The 27,017-nt window shown below is 38.6% G+C and overlaps 2 protein-coding genes across 4 annotated transcripts; one reads left to right on the plus strand and one right to left on the minus strand.

Annotated features, from left to right (window-relative positions):
* Positions 1-1,443: 1,443 nt before the first annotated feature.
* Positions 1,444-8,070, minus strand: LOC117305050. Of its 3 annotated transcripts, none has more exons than XM_033789759.1 (7): positions 7,961-8,070; positions 5,366-5,566; positions 4,969-5,140; positions 3,587-4,252; positions 2,766-2,920; positions 2,400-2,482; positions 1,444-1,848 (listed from the first exon to the last, which is right to left on the minus strand). In XM_033789759.1, the coding sequence occupies exons 2-7, from the start codon at positions 5,513-5,515 to the stop codon at positions 1,569-1,571; spliced, it is 1,506 nt and encodes a 501-aa protein (XP_033645650.1). In that variant the 5' UTR covers positions 5,516-5,566; positions 7,961-8,070; the 3' UTR covers positions 1,444-1,568. The 3 variants fall into 3 exon arrangements, with proteins under 3 accessions (XP_033645650.1, XP_033645653.1, XP_033645652.1); XM_033789762.1 differs by lacking the exon at positions 7,961-8,070 and adding an exon at positions 6,514-6,643; XM_033789761.1 differs by lacking the exon at positions 7,961-8,070 and adding an exon at positions 6,124-6,374.
* An 802-nt stretch (positions 8,071-8,872) lies between these two features.
* On the plus strand, positions 8,873-24,060 carry LOC117305051 (protein SCAF11-like). The gene is made up of 15 exons (XM_033789763.1): positions 8,873-9,051; positions 9,886-10,014; positions 10,204-10,320; positions 10,671-10,906; positions 11,285-11,431; positions 11,971-12,121; positions 13,623-13,783; positions 14,299-14,508; positions 14,678-14,880; positions 15,258-15,317; positions 15,757-15,878; positions 16,385-16,735; positions 17,228-21,609; positions 22,512-22,640; positions 23,816-24,060. The coding sequence occupies exons 2-15, from the start codon at positions 9,930-9,932 to the stop codon at positions 23,960-23,962; spliced, it is 6,501 nt and encodes a 2,166-aa protein (XP_033645654.1). The 5' UTR covers positions 8,873-9,051; positions 9,886-9,929; the 3' UTR covers positions 23,963-24,060.
* Positions 24,061-27,017: the final 2,957 nt, after the last annotated feature.

Here is a 27,017-nt window from a genome sequence, read left to right on the forward strand (position 1 = left end):
GATCAATGTCTGAAATAAGTACAAATGCCATTTTATTGTTGAACTTATATATTTACACAAAAACCAGTTGATAGTTTAAAAAACCCGAACAAGCATATTGAGTTCAGGCCCGATTTCATAAAGCTATTAAGCAGAGAAAAACCTGCTTAGCAGTTTTATTTGCTAAGCATAAAAAGAGTGGGGCAACAATTCAAACTTTATGAAATTTTGGCTGGAAACCAGTTTCTGTTAAGCAAGATTTTACTGTGCTTAGCAAGTTTGTATGCTTACATGATTTATGCAATTGGTCCCATGTTTATGTATTCCTCAAATTTATGTAAAATAAAAAGGCAAAAACCTTAATGCCATTTTGATTCTTAGTGTTTCCTTTGTACAGATTTTTAATTTACATTATTTTCAATCTTGACTTAATAACCTTTATTCACATCTTTAGTCCACCAGTTTTAAAATTGTTTTCTCAAATAAACAAAATATTCCATTTAAAGAAGCCCTTTTGACAGTACATTGAAAGAAAAACAAAATTCATGATTATGACAAATTTCATAACTATGACTTTAAGTCATGTGCAACTACCAGGCATAATAATGGTTTATACACTTTTGAATTAGAGGTATAGCTCATGACTTAATTGGCGCGAGTCATAATAAAGACACTAAAAAATTATGCAAAATTGTATGAACTGGTATAAAATATAAGTCGTAATTACAACTATCCTTTTACTTATTTCCCCTTGTCCCTCACGGGATACAGCCAAATGAACCTAATCTACTCTCCCAAGTAGAAAAAACCCCACCAGTCACGACATGCAATAGGTTATGCATTGTAGCACCGCCAACACAAACATGCCTCATATAATATACACTATAGACTCGTAAAAGTCAATTGAACAGGCAAACCATGATGGATATAAACCCATTATGAACTTTGAATTGATTCAGAAATTTCCATTGGCAACTGCATGCACACTATTCAGTAAAATAATGAAGCATTTTCTAGCAGCATTTTTTCACCCTAAAATAATTTACATGAAGTAAAATTAATGCTCTTTATTGGAGGACGCCTGTACTGTAACAAGGCTGCTTGTACATCAGTGCGTGACAGAGCCTCAATGTTTGTGTGACAAGGGTATTTTTTCTTTCATTATTATCTCGCAACTTCGACTACCAATTGAGCTCAATTCACATGTTTGTTATTTTATGCATATGTTGAGATACACCAAGTGAGAAGACTGGTTGTTGACAATTACCGATAGGGTCCAGTGTCTTTAATTCTATCAGGCCTCGAAATCACCAACCGCACCCACAGCAACTGCTGTCCAGCCCTGTGTTTTTGCTGTGGTGCCCTTTGTATATTTACAATACAAATTTACATTTCCCTCATAAAGGTGCCCCTTATCAGAGGCAAATGGCTTTTGCCATTCAAGAGCAATGTTTAAGGCTTGTATAAACCGCCATATTTGTGGTTGAGTTTCCAATGTTGTTGAACATTGTATGAGTGAGGAAGGTATTATACAGATTGGTGTATGGGTAAAAAACCCAAATTAATACCAGAGCTTGAGTTTGGTGCTCTTATCCGCTCGGACTCGTCACCCACACCTTCCTCTGTATTGAGACTTGTCCCTGTGTTTCTCGCTCCGGGGTTTCTCGTCTGGGGTTTTCTCGTCTGGGGGTTTCCTGCGGGCTTTCTTCGAGAAGCCTACAGATGTACTGAGTCTGGGCCCTTGGGTAATCCCTCAGAAACAGTGGCATGGAGTCACGATCAATCTTGGCGCAGTCACGGATCGGAACAAAACGAAGATTTCTTTTCCCGCATCTCTTGAATTCTTCAGCCATCAGATGATAAATGGCACTGTTGGGTAAAGGATTGAGAAAACCTCTAAGTAACAAATAGTACCCATTACAGAACAGGGCAAAATTGCATAGAGGTGTTAAGCAGAAAATACTGCTTGACAAATGTCTTTGCTAAGCAAACATTTATTGGGGCACCAATCATAACAATGTAAATGTAATGTGTTCTTGGCTTGTAACCTATTTCTAGTAAGCAATATGTTTATGTGCTTAGCAAACTTTTATGCTTACAGACTTTATGAAAATGGACCCGTGTATTCCTAACAATTTATGTAAAATAAAAAGGGAAACGTCCTTATGCTCCAGCTGGCTGATCGATCTCAAACTTGTTTTGTCAGTTTATGTATATGGTGGTTTACATAAAGTGCTTACACAGCAACCGTTTTGTGAGCAACAACCAATTATGTCATTTAAGTCCCCTTGTATACAAATTCTTGAAATAAAGATCAGCTCTGATTTTGTGGCTGTGGTTTAAAAAAAAATCGTTCTAGTTTTAAAATAATTAATGTTGTCCCAACTAAAAAAGTTTTATGAATGACAATTTTTACTCACCGAGTGTTCAGAGGGGTTTCAACATTTCTTTCAGACACTTCTTTGATATAATCTTGAGTGTAGATGATAATTACATAGGTCACCTGTACAAAATAATAATTATTAAAGCCGAAATTATTATACAGTTTACAAAAATATTACATAAATTAAAAATATCAAATAATGTGTAAACACACAGGCAACAAATTTGTGACAGAAAAACATTTAAAAAGAGCACAACAATATTTTGATTTGTTTAAAATTCAACCATGATCCAAAGTGGGAAGTGGGAACAAATAGCAAAAGGGTCAAAGTACATCTTAAAAACGGCAACAATCACATATTATAAGGCAATAAAGTGTAAAAAATACAAACATTTTATCTTACCGAGTTAAACAATGCCTCCCGTATAGGTCCTTTGTTAGTATCCACTTCGACTTTACCATGCCCCTTGCTCTTTAGTACTGCAGCAAGTTTATGCGCAGGCTTGAAGTTCTTGTACGCATAAGTGATTAGCATAGAAGCGTCTGTTCCCATCAAATCTAATAACAAAGATTAGGGTTTATGTAATTGTTTTGTAGTCAAGAAAGATTGCGCTATATTAAAGGCACTGTACACGTTTGGTAGTTACTCAAAATAATAATTGCCATAAAACCTTACTTGGTAACGTGTAATGGGGAGTTGTTGGTAGTATAAAAGATTGTGAGAAATGGCTCCCTCTGAAGTAACTTACATGTAGTTTTCGAGAAAGAAGTAATTTTCCATGGCTTTGATTTCGAGACCTCAGAATTAGACTTTGACTGGTCTCATTGACTATTACCAATAGTGTCCAGTGTCTTTAAATAAAACTTACACGGTCTAATGGTGATGATCGAAGAAAACATCCCTTGAAATATTTCTGCCTAAAATGTCATGTTATTTGATGAGAAATAAATCAAACTAATTTCCCAAATTGAAGTTTATCGCTCACTGATCATAAATTAATTTTGTTTATGAATCAATGTCAGACAAAATCTGTAATCGTTTTTCACTATTTTCTTGCAACTCCAATGACCAATAGAGTCTAAATGTTCCCAGGCTTGTTATTCAATGCATTGTAGAAAAACACTAAATGAGAATACTGGTGTTCGACAGTTTACCAAATGTGTCCAGTGCCTTAGCGTTCCTTTTGGGTATTTTATAAAATAAAACTGAAGGAATGAACTTACTTTCCAATTGGTTGGGCGAGGCTCTTGTAGGGTTCTCCATCATCATGCAATCCACTGTACCTTCTGAACAGGGTCCTCGCACTGCACTATCATAACGAGGACCATCCGCTGATGTTGTTGAAACCAATGAATGAAAGGGTCTACTATCCAGTCTCTCACCATCTTGCTGATAGTTTATGTCTTGATGAGTACAAGCTTGTTGCTCTACGGGTTGAAACTGGCACTGATGCAGCTCCCCTCTCATACCGTCTCCCTTCTTAAAAGGCCATGTCATCGTGTTATTCCGATGGGAAGGTATTTGTAAGTTTTCTGATGACGGAGGAAAGTTTTCACTGATGACGGAGGAAAGTGAAACCACGCTCTGGCCATTTTTTGGCCAATGAGGCTGGTGGTAGGTCTGTGATGTTAGCTGATGCTCACATGTTGGAGTGGTCACTCTCTGCTCACAATCAAAGCATCTTTCTTGACGACTCTGTCGGAGGAATGACTGACTAGGTCCATGGTATGAGTTCTCTTGAGCGATTCTTTTGCTTCGTACCGTAGAGTCGTTTATTTGTGATGTTTGTTGCCCTGACTGACAAGAATAACAGCGTGTTTGGTGACTCTTTGGCACCCTCCCAGATGGGCAGTAAGTCAAGGTTGTTTCTGGGTCCAGGAAACTCTCATCTGAATTCAAAATGAAAAATTGATGCAAAATAAAATGTCAGCAATATTTGTATTTTTTTATTTTTATAGTTTTATAAATCAATAAATGTCTTTGGTATTTTTATTTCATTTTTTTGTGATTTTGCTGTTTGTCTGTAAAGGACCCCAACAATCATTGAGTGTAAAAGATAAGTATTATTTTTTTTTTTAAACTATGTTTTTCAAAAAGAAAAAAGTGTCTGTGAATTTTTCATTAAACTTGTGATTTAAAACTGAAGAACTGGCGGCCAGTTTGAACTAAAATGCTTGGCGACCACCTTTAAAACAAATAAAAAATACATAAAATAATTCGTCCCTCATCCTCCTCTTTGGAAACACACGGACGATCAACTGTTTTTTTTTTACTTTGCCTTATGGGATTTAAGGCATTGCATGGTTAGGTATCAATAAGTACTTTTTTTGCGGTAACACCATGTGTGTAAACTACGTTGTACTTTGCTGGGTAGATTTTGCTCTATGAGAACTTGTCTTGCTTTTTATTCTACTACCGCAGAGTAGATTTTGGGGATTCGAGGGGATTTCTCTATTACCGCAGAGTAGTTTTCAGGATTTTTTTCAGACTTTTCTACTCCTGCTAAGTAGATTTTCAGAATTGTTTAGTCTTCTTTCACACTGCAGAGTAGGCTTTCGAAAATTCGGGAGACTTTAAATATTCCAGTTTTTAACCAAATACTTACTCGCCATCATTTGTTTAATACGAGAGGCTGCATCTATCCGCTTCATCCTCTCCAAACAATCGATAAGATGTTGAACAGGGAGAGGTTGAAGAACTGGAAAGCCTTGCTGCCACGCCCGCAGAACATGAGCAGTGGGTGACTTACCAGTTGGAAGACATTTACATTCAACATTCTGAGAAAGATTGCAGAAAAGAAAAACATTTTTCAACCAATTGATTCTTATGATTAAAGGCGCTGGACACCTTTAGTAACTGTCAAAACCATTAACAATTATTTTGAGTAATTACCAATAGTGTCCAGTGCTATTTTAAAGTTAGTTATCTAACAATATGCATAGAAAAAAATAAAAAAGTAGAAGCACAGAAAATCGAAAAGTCAATAAAATTTGACTTCATACCTGAATCCAGATATCTGGAAACCCGAGGAGTGAGGCTAGCACACGCCAATCTTGCCTCGAAGGCGACCGTGGGTCCAAAAATACTCCGATATTGACAATTGCAAGAAGGGTAATGCGAGGCATAAGCAGTTGGTCATGAGATGCCATCATGGTGACATTGGATCTCAATCATAAAAGAATCATACCATAGTCTTTAGAAATCTGTGTGGGAAGAAAAAAAAACATAGAAAGTGTTTTAAACAAAAATGTGGGAAAATAAACGCACACACGTATCCTGCAACCACTTTTTCATTTCTTGTTTTAAATTAGTATCTAACTGGCTTGTTTGCTTCGTTTTTGAAATGGCAAGAGCACCAAGGCATTTTCTTCATGGTAATGGCATGGAGTTAGAAAGGGCACCCCATGAGAAAATTGTAAAGTTTTAATGGAGCATTTCAAGGGCACCAAGGCAATTACCATGGTATGGAGGCAATTGCTTTCCGTGAAGTATCAGGCCAGGTCTAAAATTACTAGAATGTGATAATTATTCCTTTTGGTAAAATTGAGTGAAAAGGTGGTGGTAGGATACAGAAAAGCTTTCCAAAATGAAGAAAAAGTCAGTTTTCAATGATGTTGTACATGTCTGCCTGTAGAAGTAGAACCAAACAAATAAATATAAATACAAAGAACTTGAAACTTTGCATGGTGGATGTTTATGGATGTTTATGGTAACCACATGTGAATGTCTGTTTTTTAAAGAAGTTTTAAACAATAATTACCTCAGTATGTAAAGCTTAACTCTGTTTGATTCAGGCTTAGAGTCTAGAGACAACCATATCTAGTACTCTTATACAAATCCAAGAATCACATGACAAAGGTTTCACTCCAGTGTGGAGCTCCAATATGATGCAAAGAATAACTGTATAGTCCAGTCTTCTGACTAGAGAAAGTTAGTCCAAACGTTGAGACCAATTCAAGAACTCACTCCTTGGTGGTGCAGTTAATAACAATCCTCAAGCTAAAGTAGTAGTCCCAGCCTATTTCCATACCTTCAGCCCAGGTAGTAGTTAAAAGGCAGGAGAGGTCTTTTTAGAACTGAGAAGTCTCCCCAAAAATCTGAAAAATCTACTCCGCGGTAGCAAGACAGTTCTCTAACCAACAAACTCTACCTGGCAAGTAGATACACACATGGTGTTACAGCACGCCAAATATTTGATACTAGATGTCATAAAACATACTACGTAGACCTACTATTTGGCAAGTCTCTGACTGCAACCCGCACTTGTGTGTCGTACTACAGGACGCACGAACATGACTAAACAGATTCCTTTGATAGAATTAAATAGTGAATAGCAACTGTTAACGCTTCATTGCATATCAAGCTCTTCTAGAATCCCTATGTGCAGATCAAGCCAGCTAGATACAAACATTATGATCACCCTAAAATTAAAAAAAATGTTTCTCTTACCCTAGTGAGTACTTTTATAATATTCTGTAAATATTTTTCACTTGTCTTGTATCATGGTTTTCAGTTTGAGTAAATAATTTCCTTCGTTGAAAACAAAATAATGTGTCTTATTTTGTTTGTTTGTTTGTTTGTTTGTTTGTTTGTTTGTTTGTTTGTTCGTGTGTGTGTTTGTTTGTCTGTCTGTTTGTTTGTTTGTGTGTTTGTTTGTTATTATATTAATACAAACTATGGTAACTAATTAATTAAAGTTAATTTGTCCTTTTAATGTACCATTTTCTGTTGTCTGAGGATTCTTATCTACATCTATTCAGCTACTTGTCAAAGCCAATACAGCATCTGGACAAGGGGGGGGGGGTGCGGCTGCCGACAGTGGACGGTTTGTGTGTAAGTGGGTGCTGAAATATGTACAAAAATAAAGATGTGTGCAAGTAAAAACAGGACTTGATGCCTACTCGCATCTGATTGCCTCCTTGAACTGCTCCAAGGTGGGCAGCTCGATGATGTCTTGAGGAAGCTCATCCCAGTCTTTTATGGTGCGAGGAAAGAGGCTGTATTTGTATGAGTCTGATGATGTTCTTAGTCTTGTAAATTTCAGGCGGTGTTGACTTCTGGTTGCTCTGGTTTTATGTTTGATGCTCTTTTATGCTCAGGACTTATTAAAACAGGCAGTGCCATGCAAATACTGTAATGGTTTATAAAATAATGTAAAGCAAAACATGGAGGTAGAAATAATGGTTTAAATTCTATTTTATAATGTTCTTAATGTTATTTACTAAAAAAAAGTTTATTATTGTAAATTACATCCAATTTCAATTTGGCCTGTGGCAGTGTGGGCCGGCCACGATAAAATGAAAACAAATGAATGAAGAAATAAACTTAAAAGGTACAAATACAAACACACACTCAGTATTAACTGTGTGACTCTGTACTCATTTTTAAAATATTTACATTTTGCATTGTTCTAGGAAGAAATGTCATAATGATGACCAGTGAGTAACAAACATATGGAGCTATAAAAGGGAATCTTAGTAGAATGTCAACGCGACATTTTGTTTTAAATTACAACCTTTTTGGGATCGGGAAAAGGGCAGATTACTTCTTTTTCATAAAATACGAATAAGTTGTTTATTAGTAAACAGTTTACTCACCTACAGCCTGTATAACCGCGCCAACAGCAAAGTCAAGACGTCAAAAAGAGCAGTTTACAGAAGCACAAACCGCAAAATGCATAACTCCTTCCCTTTATTGACCTACGCCATTGATGGAATGTTCAATGACAATGCAGGTGCACACAACAGGTATAAACGATTGACTAAACTTGCTACCAGTACTTTCTGACTTTTGTGCGTTGAAGTGCGTTTAGAGTCTGCTACTTCTGAAACAATTTTACGAATTTTAAAACATTTTTATTAAATTGTTGATGTCGTCAACTTTGATTAAATCCTGCGAGCTTTTACTGTTAGTATTTTTGTCATTAATGATGTTTTGGATGGAAGGGGGCGGGGCAGCAACTTCTTCTGCGGAGACTTAGTTAAGTTCATTAAGGATTTTATAATGAGGGCGTTATTATTTTAGGCCCTTTTCGAATCCACGGCTTCGGCTCCAGATGTTGCTCGGGCTTAACTTGGCCCCGCGGTTGTTTTGACAACTGCGTGCTTTTCATACGAGCTTGGGGCTTTAGACGATATAACGAAGCCTGCAGTAGAATTCAAAGCCGAAGCCGTGAATTCGAAAAGGGCCTATGGTGTTTGGTTTTCTTAATGAGGGCGCTATTAGTGCGGCAACGGGTATAAATTCGCCCTTTCTCAATGGTGCATTCTTCCTTTCTGTTTGATTCGCCTTTTGTGGTCCTAGGTCGGGTTTTTAGTGTTTGTTGTCTGTATGCTTAATTGTTATTGTCGACAAATAAAATTTAGTCAATTATCTGGAAACATCGCTACAAGTTTCACCGATTGTCTCCACACATCACAAAACTTGATTTGTTACAATTGGTGCTCCATATCTTTTTTTTTATCGTGATCTGGAGCCTCGACCGCAATGTGCAAAATCTTAACGACTGACTAAAACGTTGTGCATCATGGGTAATCTAAGATGGCGATATTTGTGTAGTGTCAGAAAATTTTAATTTGCGAAAAGTGAGATATTATTGTGTCAATTTGGGCCAGTACATGGGTTTTTCTTCTAATAAAGATCAGTTATAAAATGAAGAAGATTATCTGTTTCATCTAGTTTAATAGAGGTAAGTAAAATGGTTTAGTAGACGAAGAAATCAACCCGTCTAGTCGACTCGGAGTTTGCGTAAAGCGCCGGCTTGGTAATTATTGGCGGCTGCCTTCTTCCTTGACCGTCGCGGCGGCCGGCCGGTCAACAGTGACGGGCTGGCTCTGTGGTTATTGACCGTATACAGGTATATGCTGCAGCAATTAGCGTTTTATTTGGAGATTTATTTAAAACAACAGACGTTCAGTTATCAGTTCGATGATTGTGCAGTGGTCAAATCAAAGATTATAAACTTTTGGCAAATTTCCAAAATTTTGTCAAGCAAGTCATCTCAATTTTATTTATTTAGCAAACAAAATGTCAAAAGCAAAGTGTGCCAAATCGGTCGTGTTGGTCACTGACTCACTGTCCCCAGATCGCTGAAGACCTGGGAAAAGTTTCTGTTCTGTATGGCCCCACCACTTATTCATTTGATATGAAATAATATAGTATGACCGTCGGGAGGAGGGTTAAGTTATCACAACTACTAATTCTAATTAACCTCAACATGCTCAACAATGAGATACCCCCTTTTTTTGTAAAAATTAGTGAAAAAGTGGTGGCGTCATATGGAAAGTTATGCAAGACCTGACTAGCCTTCTTTTGGGAAAACCTTTCTTGTTCATATATGATGTTTTTCAATTTCAGATCTATTTTTGGAGACAAAAATATAACTCCAAATTGTAGCTTTCTTGAATTTGGAAATACTGATGTTATGTGAGTTCTCTGTTTTAATTGTGTGGTGTACAGTGACGCAACTTGTTTAAATTAATTTATAAGTCATCTAATTTATAAATTTTACTGCAAATTACAGGAATGTTGGTGTAATTTATGAACTGAAGCTTTTACTTGACAAGAATGGAGCAAGAGGATAATTTTGGAGGAACGGATCAACAGGAAGAAGAAGAGGAGGAGGGTGAAATCGAAGGATATGATGGAGAAGGTAAATCAGCAAAAAGGAACTGCCATTCAAGCCTCGATATTTTATCTTTGAACATAATGAAAATGAAAAGGCCATTTTCACTTTGCAAAGGGCACTTCTATTGGAAGAACTCAAATCAATGGGAAATTTTTGAGAGCAAACAGAAAAAGCTAATCTAAATGGACTATCGTATACATGTTCTTAATACAGAAACAATGGAAGATTCTGAGATTCAAGATGGCAATGATGAAGAAATAGAAGAAGATGATGAGGATGAAGACGAAGAGGATGAAGACGAAGAAGAAGAAGAAGTTGATGGAGATGAAGGTACGGATATGTAGCAATGGAAAGTAATAAGATTAAAGACTGCAAAAAATAGATAATGGCCTGACGTTTCAACCGTAGCAGAGTCTTTCTCGAAGGCTAAATGACAACAAAACAAACATGAACAGGTCTATAAGTGCATGGCTTGAATTCCACATTCTTTAAGGGGTACAGAAATTGTCCTCTAGTAAGCGGCACTTCTATGAGGAAAATTATAGTCTAGTCGTCTTGAGAAGAAGTATTGATTCGAGAAGAACGGAGAAGAGTGTTCTCTCGACGTTACAAAAAGAAAGCTCTGCTCGTCTTCAGCTAAAAAGATAAAAATATTAAGTTTAAATTTGTTGTTTTTGCAGAAGATGAAGAAGATGGTGATCTAGAAGAAGGTGAAGAGCTCGACGATGATGAAGATGATCTTGAAGATAATGAAGAAGATGAAGAGGAAGCAGATGAAGGGGAATGGGAAGCCTTCGATGACGATTCTGATGAGAAGTGCCCAGTTTGTCTTGACAGCTTCTTTGATAAAGACGTTGGAACTCCAGAGAGCTGTGATCATGTCTTCTGTCTGGATTGCATCTTGGAATGGAGTCGGGTATGTAAAGAAAGAGTTGAAGAGGTTTCAGGGTGGCTCAGTGGTTTCTTTCCCTGCCTTTCACCTCTGTGGACCTGGGTTTGAATCGCATTGGATTTGGTTTTAATGACACCACGATAGCACATAGCACAGCACTCAGCGGGATTACGGAAGGCCCTTAGTGAATAGAACATCATTGGGAGGACCCACAAACGAGATTCGCAAGGTTGTGTGTGTCTACATGTGTCTACTGTGTTGATGCAATCACTATGATATCATACTGGCGTAGTTGTAAAGTTTAACTACATGTAGTCATGCAAAACCACAGTGGATGATATTGAATGATCAAACGAAGGTATATTAAACTAACTTTTTTACGATCTGGTTGTTTTCTTACAGAATATCAACACTTGCCCAGTTGATCGTAGTTTATATCGTTCCATTTTGGTGAGAAACTCGTACGATGGTGAAGTTGTCCGAAGGATTGAGGTGGACCAGAGAAAACCAAAGGAAGATCAAGACGAGGAACCTGCCTCTTATTGTGAGGTAAGCGTCTTAGAAAATAATAAGAACTCTTTTAAGACGTTCTTAAAGGCACTGGACACCTTTGGTAACTGTCAAAACCCAGTCTTATCACTTGGTGTATCTCTTCATATGCACAAAATGACAAACCTGTGGAAATTTTAGCTCAATTGGTCGACAAAGTTGCGAGATAATAATTGAAGAAAAAACACCCTTGTCACACAAAGTTTTGTGCTTTCAGATGCTTGATAATTCTGACGTCTCAAAATCAAATTCAAATATTTAGTGGAAAATTACTTCTTTCTCAAAAATTATGTTACTTCAGAGGGAGCAGTTTCTCACAATGTTTTATACTATCATCAGCTCTCCATTGCCCGTTGCCAAGTAAAATTTATGCTAAAAGTGATTACCAATAGTGTCCAGAGCCTTTAGGCAATAAATGTTCTACAAGAACACATCTTGTGTCTGCAAGAATTGATTTACTTCTAATTCCAAACCTCTACTAATTTGGCCAGTCCAAGCGCCCTTTTTTTAACAGGAATTTACTGCGTCTGTCTTTCTAGGTGTGTGGACGTTGCGATAGGGAGGATCGCTTGCTTCTATGCGATGGATGTGATGCAGGTTATCATTGCGAATGCCTTGACCCTCCACTAGAACACATCCCTATTGAAGAATGGTATTGTCCAGAGTGTATTGCGCAAAATAGACACCAAGGTAAGAAAGTAGTTCTTTTTGAAAAAGACAATAGGGGTGTTTTCGTGGTCGTAACCAATAACTGTTTTGGTTAAACTTGCCACAGGTTGATCACTGGCTATTGATTAGTTTGGTTTTGACGCAATAGATGTCTGTTTTGCATCAGGGATAAAGAATATAATTTTTTTCCACCCTTTACATTGATGTATACTAAGCACTGTACACGCGGTACTTTCCTGAGTTCTGTGAAAAATCCAAAGGCAAATCACTCAGGTGGGATTCTAACCTTCGACCTTTGCGTTGCTGGTGGCTAGGGGCAGTTTGAATCCTATGTTTTAGCAGCAGGCACCGCGACAATTTAATAGTGTCAGTTTTCGTTGGGTTAAAGACCTTTTGCCTTTGTTTGTGTATTTTAAATATGTTCCTGTGTATTTTCTTATTGTTGTGTATCTATTTGCATTTATTTTTTCTACCATGTTATCCCATCATTTCTAACATGTACATTTTTTTATGTTTGTTTGTGGGTGTTTCTTTTCTTTCAAGAATATTGTATAACAATGTGTTATTCAAATCATGAAATATTCTTCTGCTCTTTTTAACAATTATGTTTTCTTTTTACCGCTTTTTGATGCCAATCTTTTTCCTATGTTAACCTTGATTATAGTGTAGTCATTTTATGGCTAGACTTTAAATTTCTCACCTTCTCATTTTAATGATGTTTTTGTGTGTTTTACATTATGTGTGCTTTTAAATGTACCATTTCAATTTTTTTATTTTTGTAACTTTCTACGAATTTGGCGTTATGGCCAAGAGTGGAATGTGAATACCTCTGTGCCATTCACTTCTTCATCCTCTGTGCTTTCTGTATTTAGATTGATAATATTTTCATCAAATTTCTTGTTTTTGTAATTTTCAATCTGTGATGAATGTTGTTGTACCTTGAACACAATTCAGCCCCTGGGCTGCAATGGTTTATGTTCATAAACCAATAATATCATTTGTGTATTTTTTATTAAATCTGTGTTGTGCTTAAGCTGCTTTGATATTTTAAGTTTGTAAATGCATTATTGATTGGTGTGGGCCAATTTGTGAATATTACTTTTTCTTGTTATGTCATTATCATAACCATATTTCTAATGACTTGTTGCAATTATATGTTTTACGTTCTTCTCTTACTCAGTTTCTTTAACTATTTTCACCTTGTTCAGGTTTTTAGCTTATTGTTGGCTAGTCCAGAAGTAACTTTTTTTAAATAATTATTTTACTTTTAACATCTTGATTGAAATTTATTTTAGCTTGATTATTATTATTGGTTTATAAAAAAAAACATTCAAACTTCTCAGCCAAAGGCCTAATTATGTTTAAAATATAGAGTTTTGTAAAAACAGATTTGTTAAAATTTACAGAAAAACATTAAGATTATTAAAATTCCTCCTCCAGGGGAAAACAAATTTAAAATAAATAAAATTAATTATTATTATTATTATTAAATGATCTCCATTTTGTGTCTGAACTCAAACAGAAGAAGTGAGTAGTGAAGCGGAGTCTGAGGTGATTGAGCGTCGAGCCAGACCTCATGTTACTCGTGAGCGACCAGCAGCAAGAGCTATAGGAAGAACTCATGTTAGTGAGCGAGTCCGAGCTCGGATAACTCTTGCTAGAGCTGAACGCCAACAAGATCAGGTGAGTATTAATCAGCAGAGAAAACATGTAGCAGTTGGAAGTGTCGTGGCTATGCAGTTAAGACACCAAATTTTAACTCTGGTGTTTCTGATCAGCAGATTGTTGGTTCGAATCCCCAGTTTGACACCTGTGTCGTTAAGCAAGACACTTCACCATTGCTTCGTCCTTTGGATGGGACGTAAAGTTGTTGGTCCCGTGTGTTGTGTAAACGCATGTAAACAAAACCAATGCACTTATCTTAAAGAGAAGGGGTTCGCCCCGGTGTTCCTGGCTGTGGCTGCTGTATGTGCCGTAGCACCTTGTAAACCCTTATAAGGTGCTAATTAATTGGGTCTCACTTCAATAACCTATCCGTCTGAAAGTTTATATATACTTTCACAGGTTTGTTATTTGATGCATATGTTGAGATACACCAAGTGAGAAGACTGGTCTTTGACAGTTACCAATAGTGTCCAGGGTAAGGGCATTTATGGATGAGATAAAGTCTAAAAGTAAATGTTTTTTCATTTTTTCAGCCGAGTACTTCTGGGTCTATGGGTACACGACCTTCGACCTCTACAATAAGAAAGAAACCGGCACCCAGAAAGACAACAAAGAAGAGAAAAATCAAAAGGAGAAAAGTGACAAAGAGAAAGAAAAAGGTGACATCAAAAACATCAACAACAACTGGGAAGAAGGTTGTCAAAAAGCGCAAAGTTAAGCGGAGAAAAAAGAGAAAATCTAAGGTGAGAAAACAAGTTTGTGATCAATGATGAATATTTAATTTCATTCTTTTTTAAAATCGATTTGGTAAACAATAGTCCGAGAAAGATTTGTTTCTCTTTAAGTCTGTTAAAAACAATGAGGGACTTTTGATAGTATAAAATCATATATACGTAAAAATATCTTTAACAGATTGCCGGAAGAGTGACAAAGTCCGCTGGCCCTAAGACCATCAGAGGTCGTATTGCTGGTAAACTGATGCTTGTCAAACCACGTACAGGAAGTATGATGCCTGATATAAAGGTCAAAGGTCAACAGAGTCTAAACTACCGTAGACATGAGATTGGTGCAGCTACGTTGACGATCACTGGTAGCGATGACTTACTGGATCAAGCGTAAGTTTAGATTTCTCAGTTTTATTTTAATAGCGATTGCTCTTTGATGCAAGTTACTTATGACTGATTATTGTTATCGTATAATTGTCCATGTGACCTGTGACATCACAAAGTTTTTCACTTCCTGCAGGCACAAGTTGAACATAGCGAAATGGAAGATAACAAAATCTTACATTTTATGCAATTTGTAAAGAAGGTTGAAATTTAGAGATTGAATTTTTTGTTAGTATTGCTCTGTAACATAGTTGTGTTTAAAACCGTAGAATGCAATACATTGTCAGTTTCTGTCAGAAATTTGAAAACAAATAATTAGAACGTACTTTTGCTGTTTCTTCTCAAACAGTTCTATAATTTTGTGATTTTTTTTTCTTGAATAGATCGGATGCATCTACAAGCAAGGCTAATACCTCATCAGCTGGTACCCGGACTCCCAAATTGTAAGTATTAGATGTTCTAGATTGTATTAATAAAAACCTGATTGTTGATTAATTTTTTTGTTTTTCACTTTCGTTTGTATTTTGACTTTCTTCCAAAGTATCTTGGCATCCACAGCAAAAGACCGATCCATTAAGCTCCCCCCCCCCTCTTTGCGTTTTGCCCAATCACAACTCATTACGCAACCAAAGTCTGGCAAAATAAGGTCAGACATGCGTGCGCGTATACTTGGCTCGCGCGGCAGAGTTGTGCAGAATGGCATTGGAGAGGCTCATGTGTTCTTGCTCACACGTGCGCCGTGGGCCAAGCTTAATGGATCGGTCTATTGCCAATACAAATTTACTTTTTCCCCTTACTGGAAGCAAACTGCTGCAATCCTTCAAGAGCAACATTCAAGACCTGAATCTTATTTTGTATTTTTTTGTTTTCTTTCTACCAAAGTGTTTCATCATCTTCAACGAATGATCTACTTGGAAACATTTTTCAAGGGCAAGATATGCTTCAGATGGAGAGTAAAGAAATCACTATCCATCGAGATGGATCTTTGTCTAAGATTGCACAAGGTAAGGCATGACATCTTTTCTTCCAAGATAAAATGCCGCCCCTTGTATCACACCCTGTGTCTTTAAACCAGGTGAGCAACTGGGTGTGCTGGTCCAGCTTCAAGCTGTACCCTATTGGGCCATTGTTGTCGAGTCCACAATCATGGCTCCCCTCCTGGAACCAAACAATAGACACAACCTTAAGCTGAGATTAATCCCCCAGAGTCAATAATCCTTTAACAATCGCCCATTATACTCGCCATGAAGTATAGTCAGGGAGATGGCTCAGTGAGCTATTAATCCTAACCACTTCAGTGTTCTCCACAGACTTTTTTTTTAAGAGGGCCGCATGACGGAATAAAAATGACGGCCTTCATCACATGCAGTTTTCAAAATGGAAAAAAAAAAAGAATTTTTGGACAATTTTGGCCCTAAACAATACTTTTTCCATCAAAAACCATTATCATGAATAAGTGATTAAGAGGTTCTGTCGCTAAAAACGCTGATTTTTTTCCCATTTACTTCAGATTCCCAAGACAAGAATACATCAAACCCAAGAAAACTATCATCGGATCAAACAAAAGAAATGGATTCTGATGAACATAATGTTGAAGGAGAAACATCAGTGGGGAAGGATCGTGAAACGAGACGAGCATCAAATGAGCATCTTGAAGATGAAGACGCTGAGAATGTATCGAAGGAAATCTCAGGACATGAGAGTGAAGATTATGAAGGAGACGATAGTGATGAAGAGGTCGGTGAAGAGGTTGGTGAAGACGTTGGTGAAGACGTTGGTGAAGACGCTGGTGAAGAAGATGATGATACTGGGATGGAAGAAGATGAAGAGGACAAAGGAGACGAGATGGAAGAAATCTCAGGTGAGTTCAGTCATTTAAGACATTACAATCAGTGCTTAAAGGCACAAAGGGTTAAGATTTATTTAAATTGTGTAGCAATCTTTAATTGCTAAGCAAAGTTTGATGTCACAATACAAATCACTATATGGAAAGGTTTGCAGTATCACCATGTAATGACTATCTCTAAATGAGTTGGGGTGGTTCTGAAAAGAACTGTTGGTTGTCACTTTGGCAAACAGCTCGTCCTTAAGTTGAATCTTAGTGCTTTATGAAATCCACCCCTGGATACCTTTAGTAATTGTCAAAGACCAGTATTCTCTCTTAGTGTAACCTAACATGTGCATAAAAAAAAAACATTGAAAATTGTAGGCTCAATTGGTCATTGAAGTTGCAAGAGAACAATGTTTATCTATTAGCACAGGTTAACGATGTACATATTTTCTTCTTGAGTTGGATCTTTTAGTTCTACCTTGAGACGTTGTTTTTAAATGACTTCTATTTTCCTCCATGCAGATGATGACAAGGTTGCTGGTAAGCACGATGGATCCATCACATGCCAAGCCTCAAGCAGTAGCTTCGAAGAATCAGACGAAGAAAATGTCTTTGAAGACAAGAAGTTGGCGTCAAGAAGAAAGGATAAATCCTATCATAATGAGGAAGAAGGTCTTATTGATGACAATCAAGGTAGACATCAGAATCGTGGTAGGAGCTCCAAAAGCCATCGGTCAAGACGATCACAACGGAAGTCGTCCTTAGAGGAGGGTTTGATTGATGAGGAGGGAGATAATAAAATGGACAGGAGATCAATTTCGGAGGAGGAAGGATTGATTGAAGATGAGCAAGAGTATAAGATTCACTGTAGAAGTAAGAGACGAGCTTTGCATTCAGATGAAGAAGGTCTGATTGCTGATGATGAGGATGTAACGAAAGGAAAACAAGATTCAGAGAAGAAAAGGGAGACATCTACAGAGGATAAACGGCATCATGGTCATTCATCCGCGGAAGAAGGAGAAGTTAAAACTGATGATGAGGAAGGATCGAGTAGCTCTAAGAAAAAAAAGAAGCATGAGCACAGGCGTCAACGGAGTAGAAAAGATACTCGCATGGTTGTAATCGATTCTGATATATCGGTGACGATTCCTAAAAGACCACTTGCGGAGATTAATCAAGGGAGAAAGAAGACTTCCGAGGGGAGAGGGTCGGATTCACCAACATCAAGGGAGCGGGAGTTTGAAAGGGGGGAGAGCCAGCGAGCCGATCAAAGTGTCTTTGGAGATCTGAGACATGTGATTCAAGTTAAACGAGACGTTCCTTTTAAGAGACCAAGTCGTTATGATGCGTATTGGAATGAACTAGAAAGACAACGGAAATTGGAGGACCAGATAGCGGAGAAAGCCGTCGGATGGGACGGCCATGGGATCTACGAGAGACCGTTCCCGTACGAGGAAGATTGGGGAAGGATGGTTCTGGAGCCACCGCCACCGGAGCGACATTGGGAGAACTTTACAATCCATCGAGAACGATCACCGGTAGAGGGCTGGAGGAAAAGTAGTAGCATGGAGAGAAGGGTTGAAGCAGAGCGGAGGATCGATGTCGAACGCCAAATGGAACATGAAAGATTTGAAGCAGAGCGGAAAGCAGAGGTACAAAGAAAACTAGAATCGGAACGACGGATCACTGATAGGAAGCTGGATGGAAGGAAAGAGTTGAAGAATGATCATCGAGTCGAAGTGACACGTAATGGCTCCAAGAAAGTTGAGGCTATAAAGGGGAGAAGTGACCACAAGAGAGATGTAGATTCTGTGAAACAGAGACATAAAAGTGACTTTGAAAATAAAAGAGATTCAACTATTGGAGATCTCGATCGGAAGAAGTCAAGCAAGGGAAGTGAAAATGTGAAACGCAAACAAGAAGACGGTAAGAGAGAGTCGAGACGCAAGGTTGATTCAAACCGGCCTGAGAAAGAACGTCACAGACACCAGAGGAATAAAGAGCGAGAAAAAACAGAGAGGGAAAAAGAGCCCAACATATCGGACCCAAGTAAACAAAGGGAGGCTATTCGGTCGGACCCACAACCAAGAAGTATTTCATCTTCTAAATATTCAAGCAATAGAGAGAAAGAGAAAGATAAGCGCAGAGACAAGCAAAACTCACAAACTAAACAGAAAACAGATCAGGACTTGCCTAGGAATAAACAAGGACGAGAAGCATCAAGTGTCAAAGGTCATACTGCTGTGCATGGAAAGGAGCGTTCGACGTCACATGACACTGAGCATTCTCATGGCGTGGAGCGAACATCGTCTCATAGACATGATCGGTCGGTATCAAGCACTCGACGGGATCAACAAAGGCAAGAACGTTCAACTTCAAGGCAACATGAGCGTTTGCAAAAACATGGTCAAGATCATTCTTCACATTCACATGTGGATAATCGTGTTGATAAACATAAACAACAAAGTGACAAATCAAAAACTAAAGTGAAAACGTCTTCAAAAGCTAGGGGGAAAGATGGTACAGATAGAAGCAAGAATGTTAAAGAGAATCAGAGAAGGAAGCAAGATGATCTCCCGCAAGCGAGCAGTACAAGCGATGAAGTACTTGCTGTCCCATTGAAATCAAAGAAGAAGATTCGAGCAAGAAGTCCGAGTACGTCTCAAACTGGGGATGAATTGGTGACAAACGAACCAACAATGCAACGTCCAATCACAGTCCCAGCAACTGAAATGGTGGTTGACAAGCCGGTGGTTGAAAAACCCAAAAAGAAGAAAAAGGATAAAGCTAAGAAAGTGAAGAATAAGACGACTGAAGATGGGAAAGTTAAGAAGACCAAAAAGACAAAGGCTGGAAAAACCAAAAAGCAAAAAGTTGTTGTTGAAGAAGTGCAGGAGATTGAGGAAACTGTTCCTGAAGAAGAACACGTCGAAGAGGAACCTCTAGAGGAAATTCAAGAACAACCGGAAGAAGCCGAACCTGAAATTGCTGAGAATAAACGTTCCGCGTCTCCTCTTGCTGAGGAACCTGCCAAAAAAGCACGAATAGAAGAAGAAACCGAAGATCAAGACAAACAAGAAAAGACGGAAACTCAAGAAATCAAAGAACCGGTAGAAAAGAACCCACTTCATGAGTCATCGTCAGATGTTGAGGTTGTTGATGGACCAACAAGTTTTGATGAAATTATTGACTTGAGCCAAATCTCTTCGGATGATGAAAGTTTACCGTCCCCCTCTGAAAAGTCCAAAGCAAAAGAAAGCACACTTTATGATCCTTTTGACCCGACAGCTTCGCCAGAAACCATTAGCTCTCCAGATATTGATGACAGACATCCTTCCGATAAAAATCACAGATTTAGAGACAGAAGTCGCTCTCCACAACGGAGAAGTGCCAGAAGTCCTGTAGGAAGAGCGTCATCTCCAAGACGACGAGTAAGTCCTCGAAGACAGAGAAGTTTCTCTCCAAGAAGGAAAAGTCCTTCCAGACAAACATGTTCATCTAAGGATCGCGGATATTCATCGAGGAAAAGAAGTCCTTCTCCACCGAAACGAAGTCTTCAAAAGCGACGAAGTCTGGAAAGAGTTGTTGCTACTAGAAGGTCGACCTATTCTCCTCCGAGATCCCAGAGGAGGCAGTCGCCTAAGAGGCATCCATCTCCAAAACGAGCTGCATCCCCGAGGAAACGTAGCATTTCCCCACGAAGACAACCTGGATCGAAACGAGGACGTGCTGAATCTCCAAGACGCCGTAGTGTTTCACCTCGTAGAAACTCGTCTCCTAAAAGACGAAGAGCATCTCCAAGGAAAAGCATCTCACCGAGGAGAAGGAATGTGTCGCCTCGACGGCGGAGTCGGTCGCCAAAGAAGAGGAGTGTGTCTCCAAGGCGACAAAGAGTCTCTCCTAGGAGGCAGCAGATGGCTTCCAAGAGACATAGCATCTCCCCAAGGAGACAAAGTGCTTCAAGGAATCAAAGTTCCTCCCCAAGACGACGAGATGTGTCTCAAAGACGGAAGAGTATCTCGCCAAGAAAGCAAATCAGATCTTCAAGGAGAAGTCTTTCTCCAAAACACGTATCTCCACAAAGACGAGTTGTCTCCCCAAGAAGGTCCGTCTCTCAAAGACGAAGTGTTTCTTCAAGAAGTTACTCGTCAAGTTCCCGGAGTTCGAGAAGTCCTAGTTCGTCCAGCAGCTGGAGTACCTCATCTGATAGTTGGAGTTCTAAGTCTTACAGCCGAAGTCCTTCGCTTAGCAGTCGCAGTCCCTCGCCAAGAGGTAGACGTTACTCCTCACGTGATCGAAGCTCTTCATCTGATCATTCTAGAAGTAGCTTCTCATCCGCAAGGAGTTCTTCTCCTTACCGAGGATCATCTCCAAGAAGACGATCACCATCTCCTAAGAGGTCTCATCAAGTTCTCCGTCGAAGCCCAACTCAGGCGAGTCCTTCTTACAGACGTCGTGTCGACTCCGATCGTAGCCCAATCCCCGCTCCTCAACCTCTCCCAGATAGCACTCAAGGCTCCTACAAGGTCGTCTCAGCAAGTCCGAGATCTCCAAATCAAACGATGGCTCCAGCGACAAGTACGACAGATAATCATTTATCATCGAGCGCGTCCAGTCAGATCAGCCACATTCTTGGTCAGCTTGCCAGCAATCCAGCAATCCAATCAGCTCTTAACTCTGCCAATCGCTCCAACCAGAAAGGTCACGATGATTCTGCGTCTTCTTCAAGCTCCATATCTGGCTTCTTGAAATCCAGCGAGGCGTCGTTCTCATCGCCTCATGGCCGAGAGGCAAAGACAAAAGGAGACATGGATGAAAAAGACATGATGAATCTTGATGATGTGAATGAGGATAATATTGAGTCGTCAGCAGTTGACTTGTATAACAAGAACTCTAGGGATAGGGTGAGTGCTTTCTATGATCCGTTTGTCTGCTTGGGTGTTATATAATATAGACTATTGAGTCGTCAGCAGTTGACTTGTATAACAAGAACTCTAGGGATAGGATGAGTGCTTTCTATGATCCGTTTGTCTGCTTGGGTGTTATATAATATAGACTATTGAGTCGTCAGCAGTTGACTTGTATAACAAGAACTCTAGGGATAGGATGAGTGCTTTCTATGATCCGTTTGTTCATGATTTGTGATGCGATAAAGCAAAAAGAGTTGTGCGTCGACCCAGGTCATTTTTTAATTTGTTGAATACATTTGGAAAGAGAATAATCTACCCCATGTTGATACTACCTTTAGGCAAAAAATGTAAAAGTAGAAACACCAAAAGATGCGAGAGAATGAAACTGAGAAAAAGGGGTTAAAGGTCGAGTTGTTTATTGAAATTTCATTGACACATTTTCTTTCAATGATAATTTTAACCCATTTTTGATGTTATTTATCATAATTCTTTTTTAAATTCTTCACCCCTGTTGGCCTGTTATGGCTTGTTGCTCCAAACTGATTTTTCTGACAAACGACTCGTTTATCTTGATCGCATCTCATTTGTTTATTTTAAAACAAACTTTCGTGATTTTTGATATGATAAAGCGCTGCATTTTTAGAGTTTCACCATGTGGTATTATCTACTTTCACCAAGTAAAATTTACTACCGATAATTTCTAGTTCTGTTCAGTGATAAATAACAACAATAATAATAATAATAATAATAAGACTTGTAATGCGCACGTATCCACCCTGCTGGGTGTTCAAGGCGCAGAAGAAAAAAAAAAGTACTTTCCTTTGAATTGATAATTATTTGAACTGATAATGATCCGATGTGATAATGATTTGATGTGATTTTATGTCTTGATTTAGTACTTGAAGAAGCTCCAGCACCAGGAACGAGTCGTGGAGGAAGTCAAGCTCGCTTTGAAGCCGTATTATCAGAAGAGAGAAGTCAGTAAAGATGATTATAAAGAAATACTCCGCAAATCTGTTAATCAGGTAAGTAACGAAAACCCTTCATTATTTTCTGTCTGATTATAATAATTGTGCTTTCTTGTATAACGCACATGTCCATCACTCAGTGACATTCCTGGCGCTGTAACATACAGTATTTCCTGCAAGATGTGGGACTATGTTTGAATTATGAGACTTAATCCTATAGCACCATGTAAAGTTTTACAAGGTGCTGTGGCGCAATTTGCTGCCGATCGGACCAGGAACTTTGGGGCGATAAAGTGCACTGGGTTCTTTTACATGCGTTCACAACACATGGGACCAACGGCTTTACATCCCATCTGAAGGACGAAGCAATGGTGAAGTGTCTTGCTTAAGGACACCTAGTGTCTCGGCTGGGGATTCAAACCCACACTCTGCTGATCAGTAACACCAGAGTTAAATTCAGTGCTCTTAACCGCTCGGCCATGACACTTCCATTATACTTTAGATTATGATGAATACCTTTAATGGCACAGGGGCCGATTTCACAAAGCAATAAAATTCATCGCAAGACAAATTTTCAGTATCACCATAGAGATTTGTATTGTGACATCACACTTTACTTAGCAACTACGATTGATTTGAAGTTACGATCAATTTGAGATCTTTGTGAAATCGGCCCCTGGACACGTTTTGTAACTACTCCAAATATCTATTGGCATAAAACCTTACTTACTAACAAGCAAGGGAGAGCTGTTTTTGTATAAAACATTGTGAGAAATGGCTCCCTCTGAAGTAACAAAGTATTTGAGAAAGAGGTAATTTCTCACTAAAATATTTGAATATGAGACAGACTTGAGACCTGAAGCCTTTTAGGCATGTGAAACCACATAAATTTGTGCAACTGGGTGTTTTTCTTTCATTATTCACTTGCAACTTTGATGACCAATTGAGTTCAAATTTTGACAGGTTTGTTATTTTATGCATATGTTGAGATACACCAACTGAGAAGACTGGTATTTGACAATTATTACCAAAGGTGTCCAGTGCCTTTGAATACTGTATGTTTAAAGCAAATCGAGCTTAACTGAGTGACGGATATGCACGCTATATAAGAAGCCAATACTATTATTATTGTTATTATTATTATTAATGAAACAAAATATTGATTAGTTTTTAACTGATTGACTGAGATTGATTTTTATGATTAATTTGATTCTTTCTGATTTTGATTAAAGGTTTGCCACAGCAAGAGCGGAGAAATCAACCCAGTCAAGATCAAGAAACTCATCGAAGGTTACATCAAGAAGTTCAAATGCAAGAAAAAAGACGACAAGAAAGATACTAGGCCTGACCTCACTACTAGACTCTTAGCTAAAAGCTAAAGGTCAAAAGCTAAAGGTCAAAGGGTAAAGGTCATGGGTTCTTTAAGTGTCATCGTCAGGCCTGTATGCTACGTTTTTGAAAGGGCAAGGGCACCAAGTCATTTTCTGCTTGGTAAAGGGCACCCTATGAGGAAATTGTAAATTTCTACTGGAGCATTTCAAGGGCACGGAGGCAATCGCCTTCGTTGCCTCTACTCTCTGAAGTATTGGGCCTGCATTGTGAAGTTTCAGAAAAACATTTCCTATTCATCGAATGTGTTTTTAGTTGTGTTTTTTACTGTTTATTATTGTTAATGAGTACATGAGTTATTCAACAGTTAAGCAAATCATGAAATCTTGTGTAATTTTTAAATTTTTACTGAAAATTGTCCCTCAAAAGTTGTTCGGGTATAATCATTATGTAGTTCATTATTAATTAGAGTCTCTGCTAGAAGGCAGGTAACATCTCAAAAGAGACAGTTTTCCCACAAAGGTGATTTATATCATTCATAACAAAAGATCTTTTTAGGGTTTTGGGGGTTTAGCCACTGGTGTGTGGGCGGCATTATTATTTTGTGATTTCTAGTTCATTGAACTGTTGCCCTTTACGATGACTAAGGCCGTGTCCGAATTGGTGGCTACGGCTGCGGCTACAACAGTTGCCAGGGGTGTTGCTAAGGGCGTCATATACTTCAATGCATGATGACGCGGCGATCCGGCCGTAGCCGCCAATTCGGATCCGGCCTAACTTATAATGCTATGGAAGAATCACAGCTCACCATTTGGCAGCCCTGTATGCTTCCTTTTTGAAAGGGCAATTGCAAGGGCACCAAGGCATTTTCGCCTTAGTGTGATGTCACAACACAAATCATTATGGTAAAACTGACAAATTGTCTTGCGATGGATTTTATTGGTTTGTAATATCAGTCCCAGGCACAGTATAGACGATGTGACTTGTGACATCACATGCTTTTATACAAAAGAGCCACAGAGCCTGGACTTCCTGCAGGCACGATTTGTACACAGCCTAATGGAAGAAAACAAAAAATCTCATATTATCTGGAGATATCTGTCTAGCTTTTATTAACTTTTGATATGATGAAAGGGGGCACATCTCAAAACTAGTTCAGCTTTTACTTTTATCACTCTTGGATTTATGTGGAAATTATGAGACGAAATGTCAACTTTCCCATGTAACCAGTGCAGTATCTTGCCTGGTAGAAGGTCACACTTACTGTAAACAAATGTCACATGGTCTATACAGCATTCTATTAATAGCCCGGGTTGGACTCCTCAGTTGCAAATGTCAAAAGTAGTGAGTCAGAGACTAGCGTCTTACCAGGGGTGGATTTCACTAAGAGTTAAAGGGAAGCCTTGGATCGGGTGAGTTAGTTTATGAAAAGTGATGAAAAGGGTTTCGGTTTCAAACACTTTTATCGACCAACTGACCCGATCCAGGGCAACGCGTCCTTTTGAGTCGCATCTCGGGTTAAGACCAGTTATAATGTACTCGTTCTAACTTAGAGCTAGCCTTAAGTTTTTTAATAACTCCTAGGAATAGTCTTCACTTAGGACTATTTTAATCAAATCAACACGAGGGCTACATCCGGGCCAGATTTCATAGAGCTGGTTAAGCCGCAAAATCAGCTAAGCACAACAAAATTATGCTTAGAAAAATAAGATTACCAGCCAAACTACCATGTCGCATGTACAATTTGTGAATGGTACCCTGCTCATTTCTGGTTAGTAAGAATGTGGCAAGATATAATATTGGGTCCTGAATTCTATGTAACTAGGTTGTATATAAAAGAGCTCATTGCTAACCTACAGTAATTGTACAGGTCTTATCAGGATGTAAAGATACTAAATTGTTCTTCACTACTGCCGCCGTTTTATACAATAACGCCACTTATAGTTCAAAGTAGATGAGTTGATAGTAGATGTAAATCTGCGGACATTGTGTTTTGTACCTAGCAGCCGATTTCATGAAACGCTAGGATTAATCCTATCTCGAGTTACCCGTTCTAACTTGGACAGGTTCAATGCGTCCCAACGTCCAAGGTTTACGGAACTTAACTCGTCTTAAGTCTTAAGATTAATCCAAAGTTAGGAAGAGTTTGGTGAAATCAACAACTGACCCTTTAAAGGCTCCTTCCTCAGATTCTATGAATCATTGTTTTCATTTCTCACTTCCTGTCTTGTTCTGGCTTCCTCACTTCATGGACAAAATCATCTACTTCCCCACAACAACCCACCGAAGTATACATATCATTATCCTGTGCCCCCCCCCTTTTTCTTCACTACTTCAGAAAATAGAAGTAGCAGATTGCGAACTGCTTATCAATCACTGGCCTGGGTTTAAACGTAAAATAGAAGTAGCAGATTGCGAACTGCTTATCAACCACTGGCCTGGGTTTAAACGTAGGAGAAAGAGGCCTTGGCCTCCGTGGCCTCCTGGGTGGATACAAAGAGTTAAGACTAGTCTTATCTCAAGTAAGAATCAGTTACTTTTGACCTTAGGCTTGGTTTTGGTCTTGGCCCTTGAGACGTTTCCGAGTGACTTTAAGATTTTACAATGGAAGTTCCCTTTGCAAAGTGAAACTGGCCTTGCCCTTTCATCTGGCCATTAACTATTGTTTGCATTTTTCTTTTCTTCATTCACAATTCTTAAGATTGTGGTCAGCTCGTAAACTGAAGACTTTTTGTAGAGTAATAGTAAAGCATTGATGCAATTTAATAATCAAACCAAACATCTCTTTTCTTAATTAGTTATCTTCCAAATATTGGGACTTAATACTTGTTATCCTTGCGACGTCTTCGACTTATTTAGTCCTCCTTGTAGAAGAGCATGTTTTACTGGCTTTTACTTTCCATTTATTAACAGTAAATCTTTGCTGAATTCATTGCTAATAATTTATTTAGTTGCTTAGTTCAAGTAAACGACCTTATCAAACTAAACTTGCCTAAATTACCATAACATGTTGAAAGTTCCCTCGACACTTTGTACTTCAATATTGGACTGTGTCATGATGTTTCATGCATGGAATTAGAATTGTAAAATCACAGAATGGAAACA

This window comes from Asterias rubens, chromosome 22, assembly GCF_902459465.1.
Source record: "Asterias rubens chromosome 22, eAstRub1.3, whole genome shotgun sequence".
NCBI lineage: Eukaryota > Metazoa > Echinodermata > Asteroidea > Forcipulatida > Asteriidae > Asterias > Asterias rubens.

Bases quoted from the DNA above. Each gene is read 5' to 3' on its own strand.
- LOC117305050 (XM_033789759.1), bottom strand. From the start codon at position 5,515: ATGATGGCATCTCATGACCAACTGCTTATGCCTCGCATTACCCTTCTT. The intron at 4,253-4,968 runs GTAAGTATTTGG...TTTTGAATTCAG, and splicing joins TATTAAACAAATGATGGCGA to ATGAGAGTTTCCTGGACCCA. The intron at 1,849-2,399 runs GTGAGTAAAAAT...TTTACCCAACAG, and splicing joins GAAACCCCTCTGAACACTCG to TGCCATTTATCATCTGATGG.
- LOC117305051 (XM_033789763.1), top strand. From the start codon at position 9,930: ATGGAGCAAGAGGATAATTTTGGAGGAACGGATCAACAGGAAGAAGAA. The intron at 10,907-11,284 runs GTATGTAAAGAA...GTTTTCTTACAG, and splicing joins GCATCTTGGAATGGAGTCGG to AATATCAACACTTGCCCAGT. The intron at 14,881-15,257 runs GTAAGTTTAGAT...TTTCTTGAATAG, and splicing joins GATGACTTACTGGATCAAGC to ATCGGATGCATCTACAAGCA.